Source organism: Genypterus blacodes, unplaced genomic scaffold (assembly GCF_046128005.1).
Source record: "Genypterus blacodes isolate CSIRO-AG114 ecotype Tasmania unplaced genomic scaffold, CSIRO-AGI_Gbla_v1 ptg000158l_1, whole genome shotgun sequence".
Classification (NCBI taxonomy): domain Eukaryota; kingdom Metazoa; phylum Chordata; class Actinopteri; order Ophidiiformes; family Ophidiidae; genus Genypterus; species Genypterus blacodes.
The window spans coordinates 172895-193451 of record NW_027466959.1 but is presented as its reverse complement, the minus strand read 5'-3'; the positions used below and the strand labels follow the sequence as shown (position 1 = coordinate 193451).

General features: G+C 43.3%; 1 protein-coding gene and 2 long non-coding RNA genes across 3 annotated transcripts in view; 2 read left to right on the top strand and 1 right to left on the bottom strand.

The window, feature by feature from the left end:
• LOC143013758 (uncharacterized) overlaps positions 1 to 3430 on the bottom strand; it is a 34874-nt gene extending 31444 nt beyond the window's left edge. The window contains exon 1 of the long non-coding RNA XR_012965215.1: positions 3329 to 3430. This is a non-coding gene — a long non-coding RNA (uncharacterized LOC143013758). The remainder of the gene's footprint in view (positions 1 to 3328) is intronic.
• LOC143013759 (uncharacterized) overlaps positions 1 to 20557 on the top strand; it is a 58994-nt gene that overhangs the window by 5079 nt on the left and 33358 nt on the right. The window lies entirely within an intron of this gene.
• On the top strand, positions 3340 to 6203 carry LOC143013756 (E3 ubiquitin-protein ligase TRIM39-like). The gene is made up of 2 exons (XM_076167427.1): positions 3340 to 3454; positions 4071 to 6203. The coding sequence occupies exon 2, from the start codon at positions 4080 to 4082 to the stop codon at positions 5718 to 5720; it is 1641 nt and encodes a 546-aa protein (XP_076023542.1). The 5' UTR covers positions 3340 to 3454; positions 4071 to 4079; the 3' UTR covers positions 5721 to 6203.

Below are 20557 nucleotides of genomic sequence, written 5' to 3'. Positions count from 1 at the left end.
TATCTGCTCTGTTTAAAGAAAGATTCCACATCTTCATTCATGGTGAGATGCTAGATGAATGGATGTATCTGGCCTGTTGCCGTGGCGTTCTTCATGCGGCTGCTTTGTCTACAGGTGTAAAGCTGTTTACTGACTGGCCTCTAGTCTGTTATCAGGCTCAGCTGCATGTTGTGATTGACGGATCAGAACTCCACATATCGGAGCTTTTAAGAAGAAATGGAAGAATATAAGTGGGAAGATGAAAGCTTTGTTTATTGCGCTCAAGTTTTGTAATAAACTAAATCCAGCCTGGAGAACATTTAGTAAATTATAAACCAAAAGGCTTTAGAAATTAGAATCAGTCTGCATTTTACATTTTGAAATCTACATTAATATGTCAGAGGGATGTGAAGGCACCACAGTGTTGACTCAGCAGATAAGCTGCAGTAACCCTTTAATCTCTGTTGTTTAGTTGGCAAAATAACAACAATGTACAAAGAAAGGCTTGAATTATTAATCTAACAGTTTTGACAGCATGTTTTGAATGATAAGCTTCACCTGTGTCATGTTTTAAAGATGAAATGAAACACAGCTGTCATGTAGACGACACACTGATGACGGTTTACACATGATTTTGGATTCACTCCTCAGATTCTGTTTATCCCTGAACATTAGATTAGATGACCTAAGTATAAACACAAACTATAAGCACATTCATGTTTAACACCACGGACGGCAAACTCCTACTACGGAGAATCACAGGAATAAATCTAATTCTGTTCCATAAATTCTTTAAGAGTGTGTGTGTGTGTGTGTGTGTGTGTGTGTGTGTGTGTGTGTGTGTGTGTGTGTGTGTGTGTGTGTGTGTGTGTGTGTGTGTGTGTGTGTGTGTGTGTGTGTGTTGTGGTGAAAGAAGCCCAGTCCCTGGAGACCCTGGTCCAGTCAGATGTGGGAATGAAACGCGACCTGACTGCGAGAGTGGAGTGTGTGTGTGTGTGTGTGTGTGTGTGTGTGTGTGTGTGTGGAGACAGCAGACAGACAGGAGGCCAGTTTGATCCCTGCTTGTCTCTCAGTGCTTACTCCAGATTGATGGAAGCTGTCATGTAATAAACACATCTATTTCTCTTGCACGGCTTCATATGCTAAGGCCAGACTGTAAGCAAACATGTTGTTGAGTTACTGTGAAGCCGCTTGGGCTCCGGCTTCATCGGCTCGGGCTTGGGCTCGGGCCTCAGCTCCCTTATTACTTGTGTCAGCCTTGATTTGTGCGTAGAGTTGGTCTGTGTTATTTTGTCCTTTTTTACTAACAGCTAAGGTCTGAATGTATTCTGCATACATCGTCACCATGAAGGCGTCCGGTGCTAAATGCTAAACAGGAGAGCGTCGGCTTTAAGTACAGTATGAAGGCTTTGGCCGCTCCTCTGAGAGCGACCCTTTGCTTTAATACTCCTGCTTGTGTTCTTCACATTTAGCTTGAGACAAGTGTGTGTGTGTGTGTGTGTGTGGAGCTCTGTTAAATGCAGGACAGAATGAAGATTTGATCAAGCAAACAGCAGCGTCTCTACAGGGTCTGCGTCATGGAATCTGTTAGCAGAGCCTGGTTTTCTCTCTCTCACTGCTTTATTCATGACAGCCTGATGTTTGCTTGTTGCTTACCTTTTTTATTACAGCGTTAATGTCGACTCTACACAGTGGGAAGCAGAGAACCTCATCTTCATTTGCTGCATTTGCTACATATTACAGCTCCAGTTGATGCCATAGTGAGATGGCCTTTAGTTTGATTTACTAATTGCATCATTGACAGTTCTGAATCAAAAATGAGTTGTGTAGATGTAATACTTTTGTCAAATTCAGCTTTTGTGAGGCCCTGGCTGCATCACACTCAGACCACACACACAGTATCCAGCTACCAAACACTCACAATCACTCACTACTTTACAAACTGTCACTCAAATACTCGTTCAAAATCAAAAAGCCCAATCTATTTGTGCGTTTGTGAGTGTGTGATGGAATTGACGTAAAGTTTGTGCGTCAGTGAGGAGGCAAAAAGATTTTCAAATAAAGAGAAGCTTTTGTTTCCCAAACTCAAACTGTTCCACCAAAGATACTGGGCTCATAAAAGAGATCAACCTAACAGAGCACAGGTGAACCGACCTGACTGACCTCACCTGCACCGGCTGATCAGAGCAATTACACACAAATCTACAAAGAACACAACACAAGACAATTTACCACTAAGCTGCAACAAATTGAACTTGACAAAGAAATAATGATATGGTAAAGTAAAGTCATCATTTAAAAGAAAGAATAAGTAAATATTCACCCTAATTCATCTCCACAACCCAGAATGAGGCAGGAGAGTGCAACAGTCCAATTATATTCCTCCTGTGTTCAACATAATAGCATGAAAGGACGCCTCCTTCTTTTGGCCTCCTGACCCACATGAGCAACCACACAGCAGCAGCAGCTCTCACACACTCAACACACAACACATTTAACTGTTTAATAGTCAAAGAGTTAACTAAATGTGAACTCTAACAGTGAAAGATGACCTTGAATGAATGAAATGAAAGTAAAGGTGTGTGTGTGTGTGTGTGTGTGTGTGTGTGTGTGTGTGTGTGTCAGAATAAGAAGTCTGCTGTAGCTCCACTAATTAAATGACATCGCCCTGATGTGCAGTGAGTGCAGGGGCGTCAAACTCAAACACACACTGGGCCAAAATAACAAACTGGGACTAAGTTGCAGGCCAGACTTCATATTTCTTGATAAATGGACTACAGTTGTGCATGTTTTCACTTCTCTCCAGATATATGATGATCAACTTTTACATATGGAAACATACTTAAGTTTAGCTTAAACATTAAGTCTGGAACAAGCACAGCTTAATATTATAAACAGGCTCTTATTTTATCTTAATGCTCTTTATTGCTTTGCACTTTAGACTTTGCTGCTGTAACATGTGGATTCCCCCGCTGTGGGACGAATAAATGATTATCTTATCTTATCTCTTATCTTAAGACAGTGAGCTGAGGTGCAGTGCTGATTGTATTCAATGTCTTACAGATCCTGCAGATTGTTAAGTTAACTTTCAAAACTACACACTTGAGTGGCCTCATTTCAAAAGTGAGCAACAGTTAGAGAGAACGATCATTTCACACACAAACAATCCAGAAACTTTGCATCGTGTGTAAGTCTGTAAAAAGGAAGAACCTTCCTCCAAACCTGCAAGAGGAAGAGAAGCAGCAACAACAGCTACAGGAGGAGGAGGAGGAGGAGGAGGAGCAACAACAGCTACAGGAGGAGGAGGGGCAACACGAGAGGAGGAAGCAGAAGCTGCAACGTCATATACCTGAAACGAAAGTCAGTCAGTCAGAGTCCAGCAGAGCCTCGACTGAAGCAGAAGAGAAGCCAGAGGATCAGAAGTTTGTCCAAGTTTGTCTCTGCAGCGTCTCTGCAGCGTCTCAGCCAAACTCTGGTGAGTGCAGACAGAATCTTGTCAGTTTCAGCAGCAGCATGAGGTCCAGGCTGAGCTGCTCTCACACGTCTCACTTCACTGCTTCAGTCTTAAAGGCTTGGCTCTGGTTCACACACGTTGGTGTTTGTAAACACACGGCAGTTTTTACCGTCAGGGCAAGAAAAGAGCGTCAGGAAGTGTGTGTTTATCTGTGTTAGTGAGTCTCAGCACTGAGCCGCACCCACGGCAACAGGAAGTGAAGTGAGTGCAGCCTGTAGTCATGGTGACCTCATTAAAAGGCAAAGTTCAGCTCCAGAGTGAAAAGGGAAACTTTAAAGTTAAACAGTCTGAATAGAACTAAAGGGACAAAAGCTTCATGTCCTGATCAATACACAATCAATCCTCATGAAGCTGAGCCTGAAGCTGAGCCTGAAGTCTTTTCATGACGTTTCCTTGAGCGCCCCCTCAGGACAAACCCCAGTCTGCTCATAATATCCATCAAGAACAAAGTCGTCTCTCCTGTTTCACTCTGACATGAACTTCAGGAGCTTTAAGACTTCCAGACTCTTCATCCTGCTCAACAATCAGTGTTTGTGTCTCCAGAGATGTTTTCACTCATGTTCTCCTCTGTTCTCAGTTTGTAGACATGTCTGCTGCCAGCTGTCTGCGGTCTGAAGATCAGTTCCTGTGCTCCATCTGTCTGGAGGTCTTCACTGATCCAGTCTCCACACCATGTGGACACAACTTCTGCAACAGCTGCATCACTCAACACTGGGACAGTAACGTCCAGTGTGTGTGTCCTCTGTGTAAGAAGCTTTATGACAGAAGACCTGAGCTAGACGTGAACACGTTCATATCTCAGATGGCCGCTGAGTTCAGACAGTCGACTCAAAAGGAAGCCAGCAGAAGATCAGAGGAACCAGCTGCCAAACCAGGAGAAGTTCAGTGTGACGTCTGCACTGGAACCAAACTAAAGGCCATCAAGTCCTGCCTGAAGTGTGAGGCCTCCTACTGTGAGACTCATCTGGAGCCTCATCTGACAGCAGCACGCCTGAGATCACACCAGCTGATCCATCCTGTGGACAACCTGGAGGACAGGATGTGTAAGAAGCACAATGAAACTCTGAAGCTCTTCTGCAGGACCGACCAGACCTGTGTGTGCCTCATGTGTCCTGTTTTAGACCACAAGAACCATGAGTTTGTTCCTCTGGAAGAAGAATATGAAGGAAAGAAGTCTGAGCTGGAGAAGATGGTGGCTGAACTTCAGCAGACGATCCAGCTGACACTACTGAAGATCCAGGAGATGAAACAGTCAGCAAAGCTCAGCAGGGAAGCTGCAGACAGAGAGAGAGCAGATGGAGATCAGGTCTTCACCGCTCTGAAGCAGCTTGTGGAGAAAATCCAGGCCGACTTCAAGAAGACCATGGAGGAGAAGCAGAGGAGCACAGAGAAACAGACTGAAGACCTCATCAAGGAGCTGCAGCAGGAAGTCTCTGGGCAGAGAGAGAGAACTGCTGATGTGGAGAAGCTCCTACTCTCTGAAGATCACCTCCACCTCCTCCAGAGCTTCTCATCCATCAGCTCTGCTCCTCCCACCAAGGACTGGACACAGGTCAGAGTCCATCAAAGGTCACATGAGGGGAGTGTGGTGAAAGCTGTGGCTCAGCTGGAGGAGACCATCAGTAAGGAGGTGAAGAAGCTGCTGAAGGTGGAGCTGAGGAGGATCCAGCAGTTTGCAGTGGACGTGACTCTGGATCCTGATACAGCTCATCCTGATCTGATCCTGTCTGATGATGAGAAACAAGTTTGTGATAGTGATGTGAGGAAGAATCTCCCAGACAACCCACAGAGATTTGATAAATTTGTTGGTGTTTTAGCAAAGCAGAGTTTCTCCTCTGGAAGATTTTACTTTGAGGTTCAGGTCAAAGGAAAGACAGCGTGGGTTTTAGGAGTGACCAGAGAGAAGAGCAAGAGGAAGGGAGACATCACACTGAGACCTCAGGAAGGTTACTGGACTGTAGGGTTGTGGAATGTAGATAAGTACACAGCTTATGATGACCCTCATGTCCCTCTGAGTCTGGAGTCAAAGCCAGAGAAGGTGGGCGTGTTTGTGGACTATGAGGAGGGTCTGGTCTCCTTCTATGACGTGGATGCTGCAGCTCTGATCTTCTCCTTCACTGGCTGCTCCTTCACTCATAAGCTCCTCCCATTCTTCAGTCCCGAGCTTAATCATGATGGTACAAACTCCGCCCCTCTGATCATCTCAGCTGTCAGTCACTCTGCCTAACCTGCAGGAGTTTACATGAAACGTTTCTGTGGTTTAAGGGAACTAAAGTACAAAGGATCAGCTGATCTTCCCTCTTTACTTTGTCTTTTCTTCACATTCTGATGACATCATATTTGTTTCTGGTTGCTTCTTACTGCTGTAACACAACAATTTACTCACACTGATCTAAGAACTGTGATTACTGTTCATCAATCAATCAATCAGAAGCTTTGAGTCAAGTCTTTGCATGTAAGTGTGATCAATCAAAAGGTTTGATTGATCTCTGTAAATATCACAAATGTTGGGTTGTGGTTTATGAATGGACTGAATTCTGTCTTTGATCTTTGGAACAAAAACAATAATAAAGTTGGGATGAGGTCATGTCAGCTGTTTTCATGTTTGGTATCAAATCTGAAAACATGTTTGACTTTCAGGTTTGAGTGCAGAGCTCTGTTCATGTAAGACTGTATCTGTAATCTAATAAACAAAACCAGAGCTTTCCAATCATGTTTAACCCTTTAATCCATGCTGTTTCAATCACACATATAAGCACAGAGGGAGTTTAAAAGTGTCAAATGCTGCACTGAGTTTTAGTTGTAGATGATTCTCAAGCCCTTTGCTGCTGACTACATAACAAAAGTGAAATAGTGGAAATGGTACAAGTAGGCGGGGCTAAAGAAGGCTACAGTAAATATCAAACATCCTCTGTTCCTCTCTCATTACCTCCAGTGATGTCTCTCTCTCTCTCTCTCTCTCTCTCTCTCTCTCTCTCTCTCTCTCTCTCTCTCTCTCTCTCTCTCTCTCTCTCTCTCTCTCTCTCTCTCTCTCTCTCTCTCTCTCTCTCTCTCTCTCTCTCTCTCTCTCTCTCTCTCTCTCTCTCTCTCTCTCTCTCTCTCTCTCTCTCTCTCTCTGTGTTCTCTGTGGTGGAATCGTCCTCCATCTGGACTTTAGATGCATTTAAGCTCTGTAGGAAAGCGGCACGTGGCTTTGATCTGCATCTCTGTCACATATCTGATTTACTCATGTTCTCCTTCTCTCCATGTACCGATGCTTTGTGGTCAAAGTGTGATAGGAATAAGAAGTCTGGTGTGAGAAGCAGCAGCCTAGAAACCTAGCTGGGGAGTTGAGACCAAGCCTAGAGATCTGAGCGTTCTTCATGTCTGACTGTTGTGGGCCAACTAATTCCATGAAACAAACCAGAACTGGAATCGAAGCAAAGTCAAACTCTCTGCCCCCCCTAAACCTGCAGCTGTGGCAACCATGGTGGAGGCATCAGACCGGAGCACGGTGTAGATCAGGGGCGTCAAACTCAAATACACAGTGGGCCAAAATAAAAAACTGGGACTCCAGCTGACCCCGGATCGCCAGATCTGCCCGTGGGCCGGACCAAACGGCCCCGGGCCGGTGGTTCCCCACTCCTGATCTATAACGTCTCAAGTTCATTTTCAATGGAAACCTTTTTTTCACAGAACAACAGAACAACCCAAATAAAATAATAATTGCCCTCAATGAAAATCCAACAATTCAACTATTCTAGGTCAGGCGAGACTAAAGTGCATAAAGAAAAGCTCAGTTTGCTAAACTCTGATTTACTCTGATGCACAGAGATCTGTGCTGACGAACATAGAGAGCGTTTGAGCAGCTTGGGGACGGAGTTGTTGGGGAATTGTGTCTGGGATTAAACCAGGAAACAGAGTCATACTTTGACTTGAGGGTGTCACTACACTGGAGTTCAATCAGCTACATTTGGAGGTTGGTTGATGTGCGTCCCACGTCAAATGCAAACGGATTACTAAGCACTCCAAACTTACATTTCTGGGCTTCAAAGTCGGCAAATCGCCGGGTAAACTCGGCGCTGAGTACGTAGAGTTTTTCAGCAAACTGTGCACTTGGCAACACGGAGGTAGAGATCTGCTCTCTCATGGTTTGGCGGCACGGAAAATGGTCCAAGTTTCCTTGCAGCGTCCTTCTCTCCCACAGGCACAACTTAGTTTGAAGAGCCCTCACCTCAGCATACATGTGTGTGTGATGACACGGCCCCGCCCCTGAAGCTGCAGGTTGAGCACATCCAGATGGCTCGTGATGTCACAGAGAACGCACTCGCAGAGCATTCTGGGATGTGTAGTATTAGCGGTGCATGCGCTATATAGCGGCGGGCCAGCTCTAGCAGACAATTGACATTATCTCACGGGCCAAATATAATTACACTGCGGGTCACATTTGGCCCGCAGGCCTGAGTTTGACACCCCTGAGTGAGTGTGTTCCATATCGCTGAAGAACATTAGAGAAATACAATCTGCCCTGAAGTTATTTAGGAATCAGCTGTGTGTGTGTGTGTGTGTATGAATGTGTTCCTGCATGCTGGAACCTTAGCAGTGGCTGCTCATAACAAACGTTTTTAATTACTGCTTATATAGGCTGTGAACACTTTTTAATAAGGTGTCTGCATCAGAGCTCTTTATTCAGATAATATACAGAAACAGAAGACATTTCTCTTCAATGTGTAAAGGGGCCTTAGGGGTTAAATTCCTATCAGAATGCAGTCTTGAGATTTGAGTTCTTTTTGTCTTTTTGACCGACATGTTTCTCAATAACAGTGACAAAACCCTCAGGAATACCAAATTAAATACAAAGATAAAATGCAATCAATGGAGACTAAGACCAATCCTGAGATAGTGTTTAACACCACACACAGTATAATATTATATGTTATAGTGATCAATAATGACCTTGAGATCTCATGATGTAGTCATGAATAATTTTGTGTGACACTAAATCCCAGGCGTTACACTTCTGACACACAATAAATTACACTTCTCCCCTCCTAGATCCTAACCTCACCCTCACTCTCACTGAGAACATCCTGTTTGTGTGTGTGTGTGTGTGTGTGTGTGTGTGTGTGTGTGTGTGTGTGTGTGTGTGTGTGTGTGTGTGCGTGTGTGTGTGTGTGCGCGCGCGCGCGTGCGTGCGTGTGTGTGTGTGATGAACCTCAAGTGAGCTGCCTCTATAAGTAACATTATTGGTGTTTCCTGTCAATCTCTACACAAATCTTTCCTCTATTGAAACTAGTTTTCATTAGCTGCTTAAAACAACCTGGACTTTAATTACCTGGATCGTCTTAATCAGGACTAAAACACAAACATCTTAATTAAAATCATTTTATCTGGCCTGAAGATGACCTGGAATACCTCACCTCCTAATCGCACCAAGCTCCGAGAAGCAATAGAGTAGAGAAGAGAAAGCAAAGCAAAGCAGTAATAGAGAGAAAGAGAGAGAGAGAGAGAGAGAGAGAGAGAGAGAGAGAGAGAGAGAGAGAGAGAGAGAGAGAGGGGATCTGGTTGACTTGTAATGAGAATTCACTGATGCGGCTGATGAGAGCATATCGAGCAATACGTTATGGATGAGTGCCATCTTACATAACATCTCTGACACGCAGACGTTCACTCTGCATCTCTCGCTTGTGATGGCTTCATTTTTTTTTTTGTCATTGCTCATTGCTTCAGCCCGGCGTTCTGTTTACTGCAGAGTTTGCAATTTACATCAGAAGGAATTCCTGCCCGTATATAACAACGTTCCCAAGTTTACTTTGCTTTACGTCCTGGCAGCAAACTCATCACAGTAAATCTCAATAATGTGAAGATCTACAATCTTTCATCTCAACATGAGGCCATCAAAGACATCTTTAACGTTCCCACGCATCCGAACTGGAGCCAATCCCAGTCTTGGAAGTGTTCATCAGTTGAGAAGCAGATCAAAGTTAATAACAAATACATTCACAATTCATTCCCAGAGACAGGAAGTGATCCGCTGTGGCACCTCAGCATGGATACACACACGTGGAGGTGTGCGTCTCTCTGCTCCTTTGGACGTCACACACCTGCCAACAGCTGCGGTGATATTCAGATTATTATTCGTCACCTGTCAAACACACCTTTACCTCTCCTGGTTCCTCTTCACACGCTACAGGAACAATTACAAGTGTGAACGCTCAGCAAGACGTGTGGATGTTCGACACATGCAAAGATGGAAATACAATTACATCAGAATTTCTTCACATTAATTGACAGATAATGTATTAATTTCCTCTTTTCTTTTATATTTATCTGATATTTTCTCTTCCATGCTCTCAGCAGGTGAACTTGTTTTGTAGCTGATCTGATCTCTCTGCAGTTGAATCGCTGGCATTCACCTGCAACTGCTGTTTAAATTCCAATCTGTTAGAAAATCTTGAACGTATTTGCATAATGATTTATTAGACTACAAATCTTCTTTTGTACAATATTGAAAAAACATGAAGTATAATGTGATTTCTGACCTTTTGAAGAAATATCTCTCATTTTATGCAAGGCCAGGCAGCACAGCAGCACTGTACAGTATACACACACACACACACACACACACACACACACACACACACACACACACACATATACACTATATCTGCCTGCAAACCTGCAGCTTTACACAGATTAGAGTCTTAACTATATTTGTTTGCATGTTTGCTGTTTATGAAATCAAAGTATAACATCCAGTGGGCATGAGGAAGTGCAGAGCTACAGTATATCTCTATCTTACTACGGAACAGGGGCGGCAGTAGCTCAGTCGCTAGGGCATCCGCTTGGGAACGAGTGGGTCGCCGGTTCAGGTCCCTGCCGAGGTGCCCCTGAGCAAGGCACCGAACCCCCAACTGCTCCCTACATGTGATTTCTTTGTAGAACATGCAGACTCTTGCTCTTTACAATGCTAACGTGACTCTTTCACCTTAACATGACTACTAGAACGGTTGATAACATATTCATGGCTCTGAGCTCAGGCTTGTGGTGAGAGAGAGCAACAAGCACCTGGGAATTGTATATTCAATTTGGAATGCGGCCACGGTGACTCCAGATTCGGGTCTTTCTCCCCTCACACAGGAGTGGAGGTGGATTTGTGACGTGCTGGGCAGATGAGATGTGTCAGTGAGAGCAGATGGTGCTGCTCATCATGCTGCCTTACTCACAAAGGTTCATTACTGGACAATGGAACTCTGGGTGATGTGTGCATTAACCTATTTGGTTTTAAGTTAATATAGCATATAGCATAGTATATTATGTGCTGCATGAATTGCACTACTTCCTGACATTGTGCAGCCCATAAATCAGTCTATTGTTACTGGGAGAAGGAGGGAGAGAGAGGAAGACTCTGATTGTTACTGGGAGAGAGAGAGAGAGAGGAAGACTCTGCCCAGGACTCCATTGATGCTGACATCACAACTGTGGCCTCCAAAACACATGTTCAGTTTTTCATTAGCAATCCAACAATACTATCAAAAGGACTCACTCTCACAAATGTGTGTGTGATCTAAACCTGCTCACACTCTTCTGTGTGTTCCGTTGTCAGTTGGGTGATTGAAAGATACAGGGGTTTCTTCATCTGTTCACAGTAACAGGTGGACCCAAATATAAGTCTACCTTCTTCAGATAGTCAAATGTATCGGACACACTCTCCCATTCAGTCTACTTGAATCCTGTAGACTCTGCAGGTCTCTGAAACATTAAACTCAACCTTTTGGACTCCCCTGCCTCGACACAAAGGCAGGCTCAGGTCGTTCTCTCTCTTACTCTGTGGATTCATCACCAACTGAAATACACCTAATACACCTTGAGATCTAATAGTGACTCCAGATAACAGAATCTTCAATCTTAGCCACAAACTGCCTGGGAGTATGAAACCAGGTTAGGTGTGTTATGACACACACCTCACACCTATAGGTTCAACTTCTGAAGGGGTCTGGGTTTCACAAGCTATTTCTCATTTTCCACTTAAGGGTAATCTGTCTCCTCTCTCTGGCAGAAAGACTCTGATTGCATCCAAACACTCCACAAAACATTCCAGTAACTTAGTCCTTAGCTATCAGACTGAGAGTTCTTAACATGTGGTAAAGAAAATAGTGCATAGATCTGCCATAATGCTGCATTTACCTGTTCTGGAAAAAGTTGCAGGATCAGTTTAGTTTAGTGCGCAAACGGAGCGACCAACAGCTCTCAGTGACCTGTTCTGTGATTTAGGTCTGTGTAGCTTCATATGATGACAAAAGGCTTCACAATTAAAAGGTGTTTTCAGGAAAAAGCTATGGCAAAAATGATTGATCTAGAACTAAACCTTCTGTCTAACATTGAACTATTAAGAGAGTTCAGTTAAGCCACTAACGTCTATATCCAGATATTCTTCTACTGTCATTCATGTGTGAAGTGTTCATCAGTGAGCTACGCTGGTAGAAGACACACATGTTCATGCCTGACGGGTTTCCAGGACATCACATTAATGAGCAGCAGCGTTCACTGAAAGGAATGGTTCTGCTATACTTGGGTTCATCACCCTGCTCAACAGAACTCAGCCGTAGTTGAACAACCTGGTTGGACAAATCCAAAACCCTGCAATCAGGCTTAATCTGTATCAGGACACTGCTGATCAACAGTCTCTGTTAATGCCGACTTTCTGAATGTGGAGACGTACACACTGCTATAAAAGGTTGAGTGTCTGCAAAGCTGAACCTACGGGATTAAAATGGAACGATCACATACCATCCTTACTTTTGGTTTCACCTCTTTGCCTAAATCCCTCCCTCCGGTGTGCCATCTTGTATTTGACTCTATTCATTATGCACTAATGATATTTTCATGAATCTTGATTTAGAATGATCCACACATGCTGCTGCACACGAGCGCTCCAAGCTGGACCCAATCAAGTCCACCTACCGCCATCAGGCCATAACCACATCGTTACGGCAACGCAGAACGCCGCTCTGGTCTCACATTATGGCTCCCACAATGCCTGCAGGCTTATCTGGATCATTTCATCTCAAATCTCCAAAAGACCTTGTTGATTAGATGTTTGATTGCCATCGCTGTGGAGTGGCCTGTGACGCCTGTGATAACAGCTTGATCCCAAAGTGCTATCTTACCTACAAGACGGTTCAGTGTGACTGTGCGTGTGCGCCTCAGTGATTAGAGCAACCTTCTCCTAGGCTACATGAAGCTATCGGCAGCTGTAATGACTTTGCGCTGAGACTTGCTCTGCACACTCCAAACAGAATGCCAAGATTGCAATGCCACAGCAGATAAGATGAAGAGGAGATCTGAATCCTCCTCATTTGCCGTATCGGGGGGACCGGTGGCTGCTGGAATGATTGTAGTTGTATGACTGACCCTCGTACCACTCTAGCATGTTTCCCTGCTCTCAGTGAAGCTGTGAGATTTGCGTCTGTGACTATCCTACTTAAAAGGAAAGAGACATCCAAGGTAACATTATATAACACGACCCGTTGAATCCAAGTGGCAAAAACAAAGCGGCACATTCTCCACATCACTCAGACGTTTTCAGACTGCATCGAGCCAGGATCCAATCAGTTTCAAAGCAGTGGTAGCTCCCTTAACATATCTTTGCAGTGTTTGTGCCTTTGTTTCTTGAGCGCTGCCACCTCATCAGGAGAGCCACTGATCTCTGTGTTGTTGTTTTGTTTGGGGAGGGGGGGGGAGGACCGAGCTTTGCCCCCTGCTGTTCCTGGTGCTTCTGTAATTATTCTGTTGTTTGAGGGAAATTTGGCCTGACATTTTGCTTTCCCTTTGCAAGCCGGGGAGATTGGAACAGAAGGAAGCATTACGGCTCTGCTTATGGCTTTGAATGTACGTCTTAGTGTTTACATTTTCTAAATTATTCAAGCATATTGTCTTCATATTCACGGGGCTTTTATTATGATCACGATACCTGAACATCTGACTCTCTTTTCTCAGCTGTGTGGGAGGCAGTAGTCGAGTCCCTGCCGAGGTGCCCCTGAGCAAGGCACCGAACCCTCAATTGCTCCCCCCTCTGCGAAGGGTGGTAATGTGATGTAATGTAAGTCGCTTTGGATAAAAGCGTCTGTCAAATGCTCGTAATGTAATGTAATGTAATGTAATGTGTGCAGTCATGGTTTTTCTATTACATGCAGTTTGTTCACAAACCCAAGAATTCTTGGGTTGTTCTAGGTCTAGAACCCTAGGTGTTGCATGCACACTGCACACATGTAAACATGAGGTGTACAACAGCGGCCAAGGCAGCTGTCCAGCAGACTTCCCTCCCTGGCAGCCGCGTGTGTGTTGGCACATTTTCTATTGATGACAAATGTTTACAACCACGGCCGTTCTGCTGAGGCCGAACCAGAGAACGCTGTGAGGAAAGACACCAGGTGGCGCTCTTTGGGTTAGAAGAAGGAAGACAAGTGGACCAAGAGAGTCCTGTTGTGTGTTGAGAAGCACACAGCCTCACGTCTCATAATTAATTCATTAGTAAGGACCAAGCAGTCTATGAGTATAATGTGACAAGCCCAGACAAGGGCAGAGATAAACTGTGAGTGTGTGTCCTGTCCTCTGCCATATTGTTATGGCTTGTAATTATACAAATTATCACCCCATACTTGACAATAAACCACAGATAAATTATTAATTGAGATGCTCCATCGCACTTTTAATTCCCAGCCACATATTCAACTTTCATGATTTTGTTTTGGTACGTCTGAGGCTCAAAATAAGGTTTTTAGTGCTAAAGTGAGATTCTGCTGCACGGCTTATTTAAGGGAATATTTACTCTGTGACTTTGAAAACTAAATCCTCAAAGTGAGAGCGGTGACAGTACCGGACCCTGATTGGCTGACAGCAGCAGCAGCAGCGGCTCCTCTCATTCCAGTGAGGTAAACCTGCTGAGTGGAGGCTTTTCCAGGTCTGACGCTGTAAACTGACCTGATTTCAACGGAGCCGATTGAGACTGTGTCCATAAAAATAGCCTCACATTAATATAATAAGCACACAGGTTTTGATCAACTGTGTGTGCGCTTTTGTGTCACTTATTTAGCCGTTGTGCTGCTCGGATTCACACGATCGTATTCCTCATGATAAAAGGTTTGGTCTTGATTTGAGTCTCTCTTAATGATCAAAGTTAACTGAATGTGAACTCCAGCTAATTTAGAGTCAGATGCACTGGAATGAATTAATGTGTGTGTGTGTGTGTGTGTGTGTGTGTGTGTGTGTGTGTGTGTGTGTGTGTGTGTGTGTCACATTATTAGCTCTGTTATACTCAGATTCAGGCATAGATGCACAAAATGTTTCACACATAATGAATAACACCTTCTTACTTTGAAATCATCACAAATCGATTCCTACTCACTTAGAACAACAGACCCAGATTATCTGACTGCCAATAGATTAACTCAGGCATGGAAATGTTACAGATTTATACATTTCCCCACCTGGCTGAGTCCCAATAATATGCCAATTATGCAAAGCTTAGCATTTATTTGGCGAGCTGCTGAATCCTATTAATCCGTCCGTATTGTTTCTTTCCATGTGTCGGACTTAAAGAGCTTTAAGAGCCGGGTTACCTTTCTAACTTTGTAAACAAAGCTGCATCTAATGTGTTCATAACAAAGCCAACGGTTTGCTTATACAGCCAGAATGTGACGTGACAACATGACGTGACACAGGACACACACACGCTACAGAGAACATGGCTGTGGTGACACAAATGGCAAAGGACAGGAGACATCACGCCTGTCATAGCATAGGACCGGACAGGACCGGACAGGACCCGACAGGACCGGACAGGACAGGGAAGGACAGGACAGGAGAGGAGAGGAGAGGAGAGGAGAGGAGAGGAGAGGAGAGGAGGGGACAGGGAAGGACACAACACTAAGCACATTCAATGATACAAAGTTGAGCAGAATAGTTGAACCATGTTAGGAGTTGGTGTTTAGTGACGTCATAAACGATCCATTTATAATGAATCCATAACACTTGCTTGACTGGAACCTAAAACTTGAGAGTTTTACTTTCTTTACATAATATTAGAATAGTTGTCTTAGTGTCTTAGTGTACCTTGAGTCAATCTAAATGTGTTTGGAATGAAAGTGCTTCACATCTTTAGAGCCAACAGTGAACTTCTACAGCCCTCACATATTAAAGGGACACTGGCCTTTTTCTTTATCCATTCAGACTCTTTAGATGCTTTCAGGTCTCATCTATAAGCTTTCAATACTTTTTTGCCAATTAGATAACAAAACATTTCCAACTTGACTACTGTGGCATTGTAAACTAAGCTTGTTACAAGTGTGTTAGTGTGTGTAAGTGTGTGTAAATGTGTGTAAGTGTGTGTAAATGCAAATTATTTAAATCAAATTCCAACCAATCACTCCAAGTGAGCACATAACCGCCATAAATCAGATCTTTCTGTTTGCTGGCAGCCTTTTCTCTCTGTGTAAATGTCTAGGTGGTTCAGATTCTACCTGTTTCTATTAATAATCAGTAATTGCTTCAGAATAGGGACAAGGTTACATAAAGCAACCATCACTGTTTGGTTTCCTTAGACCAGAGCAGATTTCAAGGAAATCTCTGAATTGCTCGACACTATTTAATTATGATTGCATCCATTTAAAATGATTTAGTTATCATGGTAAAAAAAATCAGATCACACTTTTGGAGATATTTCACCATTTTCTAAAACATTTCCAGTCCTCTTGAACACATTTTCAGATTCCCCTTCTTAGCCAGGTTTGTCTTGACAGTCTAACCCCTGAAGCATGGAGAGGAAACAGAGAAAGACTCCACATTATGTCTCTGAAGAGAAGCTTTACACTTAAACAACAGCCTAACTGAAAGGAAAACAACAACAGATGCGGAATGAAAAGTCAAATTACTGCCAAGCAACCAAAAGGCTGTTTGGAATGTTTCCCTCGCTCGTCCAACTTTGAGCAGTAGGCTTGTATATCCATCCCCTGATGCGGATCGCTCTACCTAAGCTGAGCAGCTCCTCTCCCTCATGTTCCAGGTTCAGACTGAATGCCCTGCAGCTGTGATGTATCGGGGGTTGGTTGACGAAAAGCTGCTCAAGTGCGCCTGATATGCAACATCAAACCAGATTTACACACACACACGGCAAAGTGGCACTTGCAGGCTTTCTTGTGGCACGATGAAGTGATCACAGGTGTGTGAGCTGTTACATGACATAGTGTGTTTGTCTGTCTGTGTCTGGAGAAACAGAAGTCAGGCAGAGTTAGAGACCGTGTGCTGGTTTAGAACTAGACATGAGACATCACAGGGGGTTCTGCTCTGATCACAGCAGGAGGCATCATAGTACAGTCTTACCCACTACTGGAAGATTCCTCCCTCAGATTCTCTTACACTCTTATACATCATCCAGTTATGACGTTTATTGGGTCACAGATGATGTTTGGTGTTTGATTCCCTTACTTGGTGCTCAGCTTTCCCTCGATTTGCCCCCAACATGGCTCTGACACTCGTTATACAAGGTCGCCCATTAAATTGGAACAAACAATTATTCCAACTTTATGGGCAACAGTGTGTAGAAAAATATACGTTGCCCAGAAGGTTGGAATAATTGTTTGTTCCAAATTGGCGACTGTACATGCACTTAACTTCTCTGCTGTGTTTGTTCTGTTCAAGTGTGCGAATGCTGACTTTTGTTTACCTTCCATTCTTTTGTGAGGAGAAAGTCACTTCTCCTTTTTATAGAAACCAAACTTGTTTGCCCCCCCCCCCCCATTTCCTTGGGGTCAAAGGCCACAGAATTGTCTCTCACAATAAGAGTGGAGGGTCAATATACTGTGCAATAAGACAGAAGGTATAACTCTGTTTGTCCCGTTGGACGACACACTGGGCCCAATATGAGACAACAACAACAAAATACTACGTTGATACATTTTGCATTGAGCTGCCAGGAGTGAGATTCTTATCAATCCTGCACCCTGGCTCAGGGGGAAGAGTTCCATATGAGGAGGCTCTGCCGGACAATCTCCCATCTTTGATCCAATACTGACACTGGGGCTTTTATTGCAATTTGGACCTGATGATGACAGCCCTGCAAAATTGATAAGACACCTCTGGTCTGAGAGAGATATCATGGGGAGCCGTCACCTATCGATGCAATCGTTCATTTAGCAAACTTAAAGCTACACTCAGCAATATTTTGAAACGTATTATGGATCATTTTAAAAGACAATCAAGTCTCTAATCAAGTGTAGTTCAGTAAATGAGTGCATTGATGTCTTTGGCAGTGACTGTAGTCACATGTTCGCTTCACCTGGCAAAGACTGAAACTAAACACTTCCAGGATTCATTTACATTCGTCAAAATAATGTACATATTTTATAAATACATCCCATTGTAAAGTGATTTCCTGTGTAGCATCGGTCCCCGTGTGAAGCATTCATTAAAGAGACAAATAGCGTTGGTCAAAGATAACAGAGGAGGTGAGAATACGCTCCCAGTTAAGATGACACTTTGAGTTATCATGACTCTTTATGTAGAAGACCATGATGGATTTGGTTCCACTGGTGCCACAGAAACGAGGAAGGGAGGAATATTAATGTGCTGCTTAAGCCAGAGGGAAAGAAAGGGTGGAAGAGTGTTGTTTATTTGTTTTTAAGCTACCAGGAGGCTGACTGACTGGGGAATGACAAATGCTCATCACTATTACTGAAACCAGACTCATATGTGGGAGATTGATTCACCATGCTAAGTCAAGTGGAAGGCAAAATGGACTACTACCATTACCTGTATTACCTCTTGTGTCGTGCCTCTCTGCTTTGTTAAACCAGCATCACTCAATATCATCCTCATTAATAAATAGAATCAAATCAAACAAACTCAACCGTCTATGTTCAGAATAGGCAGATTTTTCATTCTTACACCAGCAGGTTAAGAGGCAAACCTTTTTTCTTGTATAGTGCACAGTGAAATCACCTTTATGTGTTTATTATGGAGGATCACAGCTGATGGCTATCGTGTTAGTGGTCATGCAAATGTGTGAGTCCGCCTGCTAAATACCTAGAAGGTGACGAGCTCTTAGAGTGGAGATCATCACCAAGGCAACAAGTGTCGACAAAAAGTGCCTTTTTTAAATATTATACTGGCATAAGAAAGACAGAATTACTCCATAAGTATGAACATGATGTCAACACTGTTAGTGACTCAGCAGCTCAGCCACATTAGAGTTTGTTTTCTATTCTATTTGTCTCAGCAGATGATTGAGTCTGAGAGTGTTTGTCCCATTTGTTTGTTTTTGTTGAATATTTTTATTAAAGAAAGCATTTGACATGACGATGGTAATTTAGTTATTGGACAATTTTGAGATTTGTATGCAGAGAGAAGGGAAGAAATGGGAGAGAAAGAGACAAAGGAAGGAAGGAGGTATTGATTGGGACCAAAGAAATGTGATAACATGCATGAGGAGACGAGGAAAAGGTGACTTGAGCTAAAGGCTTATACAGAGGGGTTGAGTGTAGTAGGAGGAGATGCCTTGGCAAATTTCAAGTGTTTCCTAAATTGATACCAAATCTTTAAAGTATTGAGAACCTCAGGGTTTTTGGTGAACTTGGGAGAGAAGAGCATATTAAGGCAGTTACAGAAGAGGAAGTGCAGCAGGATTGGTCTTCCAGCCTGCACCAGGCGAGGTCAGGGGAGTCAATCGCAGAGTTTATCAGTATGAATTGCCGAGTAATAGGATTGGAAGTGAAGTAAGGCGAGACCTCCACTGAACTCACATCTTTGTTATCATGCTTTGTGGATCCTTGGAGGCTTCACACCTTAAATGAAGGCGCTGATCATTTTGTCTGAAGAGTCAAAGACATTTTTTTGTTTAGGTCAGAATGAAGGGAACCGGTAGAGAAATCTGGGAAAAACATTCATTTAGATGACATTGATTTACCCAATTAAGGAGAGCGACAGGTTGTTCCATCTCAGAGAGTCAGACTTCAGTGTGGGGATGAGCGCCGTAACGTTGACTGGCACAAGGCCTGACAAATGTACCTGTCACTTTGATGCCGATTAAAGGAGAAGTCTGCAAACTTCATGTGTTAATGGAGTTCAACATTCACTCTTCAAAACATTTATTTGGACCCAGAAAAATAGCTCCAAAATGGATAGAACAGCCTGGAGACTAGATACAGGGTTGGTTAGGTAGAGCAACACATCTACTGCACAATTCTGCAATCTTTCAATGTAAACTTTATTGGATATTAACAGAACATTGATGTGCACATATCTGTTTTTAATACTAACTATTTAGAGTTTATTGAGAACACAGAAATGGTTTGAAGTTATGATTGCATTTTCAACGCGTATAGCTAAGAGAAGTCCAATCAGTGCCCACCTCTCTGGCTTGAGAAGGTCGGCCACATTTCATAACAGTAGTTTGAAAAAAGGCTTGGCTTAATGAAATCTGCTAAATTAAAAAGTGTTGCCGACGCAGGCTGGAGCTCTTTACAGTTTGCTGCAGAAGAGTGGCTCCATTAATTGCAGTGGGCTGTGATTATTCACCGGGGTTTATAATTAGGAGGGAGTCAGGAGTGTTTTATGCGCTGTAATTGCATGTGTCTATGTGGCACCATTTAGCTGGGCAGCAGTAAGCTACCATTGTCAAATCAAGGCAAGTTGCTCCGACCCCTGTTGCAGGAAATTGATTTTGAAGCGCTCATCAAGCAGATTTACACAAACATCACTCCTTCTTCATTTTACACATTGGAATGATTTGTTGCTGCATAAGCATTATCTTTTATGTTGAGTTCAACCTCCAGCTGAGGACGAGCCCATATGCAAACTGCTTCATATTTTGTTGCTATTAAATTGTAGCCAGAAATGAATGAATGTGAAAAGCCAGCTAATTAGAAAAGCTTGTTACCTTCAATATGAAACACAAGGAACAAAATGACACACTAAGCTGTTTGCTCTTACTTCTACTAACTCAGACAAGGGGAGAAGAGAAAACTACTTTGTGGTGAAAGCTTGAATTGTGTCTATAAAAGCACGTACTTGTAGTTCCTTCAACGTAAT